The sequence below is a fragment of the Cryptotermes secundus genome, unplaced genomic scaffold, assembly GCF_002891405.2.
Source record: "Cryptotermes secundus unplaced genomic scaffold, Csec_1.0 scaffold171, whole genome shotgun sequence".
Taxonomy (NCBI): Eukaryota; Metazoa; Arthropoda; class Insecta; order Blattodea; family Kalotermitidae; genus Cryptotermes; species Cryptotermes secundus.
In genome coordinates this window covers 965509-966985 of record NW_019726223.1, presented here as the reverse complement: position 1 = coordinate 966985, position 1477 = coordinate 965509, and the positions used below count along the sequence as shown (strand labels likewise).

The 1477-nt window shown below is 35.2% G+C and overlaps 1 protein-coding gene across 1 annotated transcript in view; it reads right to left on the bottom strand.

The window, feature by feature from the left end:
- Positions 1-256: 256 nt before the first annotated feature.
- The window catches only part of LOC111863906 (probable trafficking protein particle complex subunit 2), a 3316-nt gene continuing 2095 nt past the window's right edge, over positions 257-1477 (bottom strand). Inside the window, exon 3 of the mRNA XM_023850721.2 lies at positions 257-790. Within this exon, the coding sequence (XP_023706489.1) occupies positions 692-790 (99 nt within the window). The 3' untranslated portion in view covers positions 257-691. The remainder of the gene's footprint in view (positions 791-1477) is intronic.

The window sequence follows — 1477 nt, the reverse complement described above, 5'->3', positions numbered from 1 at the left end:
TAGTGGTAATTAGTCTTAATTCATATTTGGGAGACACCTGGTTCAAACCTCAGCCAGAACACCTACTGTCCTGTGGTTTACATAGTTCTGTCCTTCCAAGTGAATGTCAGGATAGTACCTCAAATGGGTCATAACTGCTTCCTTTCAAATCTTTTCAAACTCATTTTTCATAAATCATTCTGTCATCCAGCACTATACAGTCTACCTACTGACATCATCATAAAATAACCCACAAAAAATAAATGAAAAAGCACACTTCCTAATTCAACACTCAACCTTTTATTTTCTTCAGGTGCAAGATATTTACAGATGTACAAAAGAATACAGATTTCAAACAGTCTTTATAACTTAAGAGATAACTTAAATTTATATAAAGTTGTATTGGATTTGAGGTTCTCATAGTGGTGACTATGAAGAGTACAATTTTCTGCAATGTGCCACTGCACACCAGTTGAGACCTCTTGCTGCTTACTTGGCTTCCTCTTCAACTCTAATGAAGAAGATAATGTTCCTCTGAAACACCAATGAACTTCTGCTGGACTACAAGACATCACATAAGAGAAAACAGTACACTTTATCCAAAACTGTTTTAATTGTAGGTACAGAAGATTACAGATATGTACAGACTGCTTTTACAAATCAGGTGAAACCTCTGACAGCAGCCATTAGCATTTCCACTGGTGTGTACAGGTTATCCAAATAAATACTTTTTTCCATAGAACTGGGCCTTCCGTTCAAATGCAGGGGCCTTGATTGGAGTGTTCATTTTGTAGAATGGGTTCATAGAGTACTGGAACAAAGAAACAGCTTAAGAAACTTCATAAAAGGCAAGATGGCTATGTCTGGATAGAAGAAAGAAAACCATACACTCTGGTAACTGGTAATAGCCCTGGGTTTACCTCGTCCGCCATCTTTATTGGCTGTTTGTAACAAAAAACTCTCAACAGCCTATGTCCTGGCAATTTCAGCAGAAAACAAAACTAAATCTATATGTCTTGAAACTCAATCACTGGCATTCCCCCACACAGCAGAGAGGCCAGGGGACAGCATATGGAAGAAAGGATACATCTATGCACAAGAAAAGAAGTAATGAAAACTCTGTGCTAACTTGGTCTAGGGCAGCCATGTCAAACATGCGACCCCTCAACTTTTACAGCTAATTGATATTAAAATCAATATTAAAATTTTAGTAGAAATATTTTTTGTAAAGACAATTTTCCAACAGACCAGAAGACAAGTAGTCTCACGCAGACATAAATTAGCAGGCTGCAGGAAATTCAATGTTTTGCTATTTCTAACATAATTTCTTGTGTAATATCTCTTTTTACATATTGAAAAGCTGTTTGATACTTGTCAAAAATGGCATTCTCTTGCTTTTTAAAACTGTAAGATATGTGACTTTATGTAATTATATTGAAATTATTCCTAAATAATAAATAGAATTAAATTTTCTTGTATCAAAATCTAATGTATATTT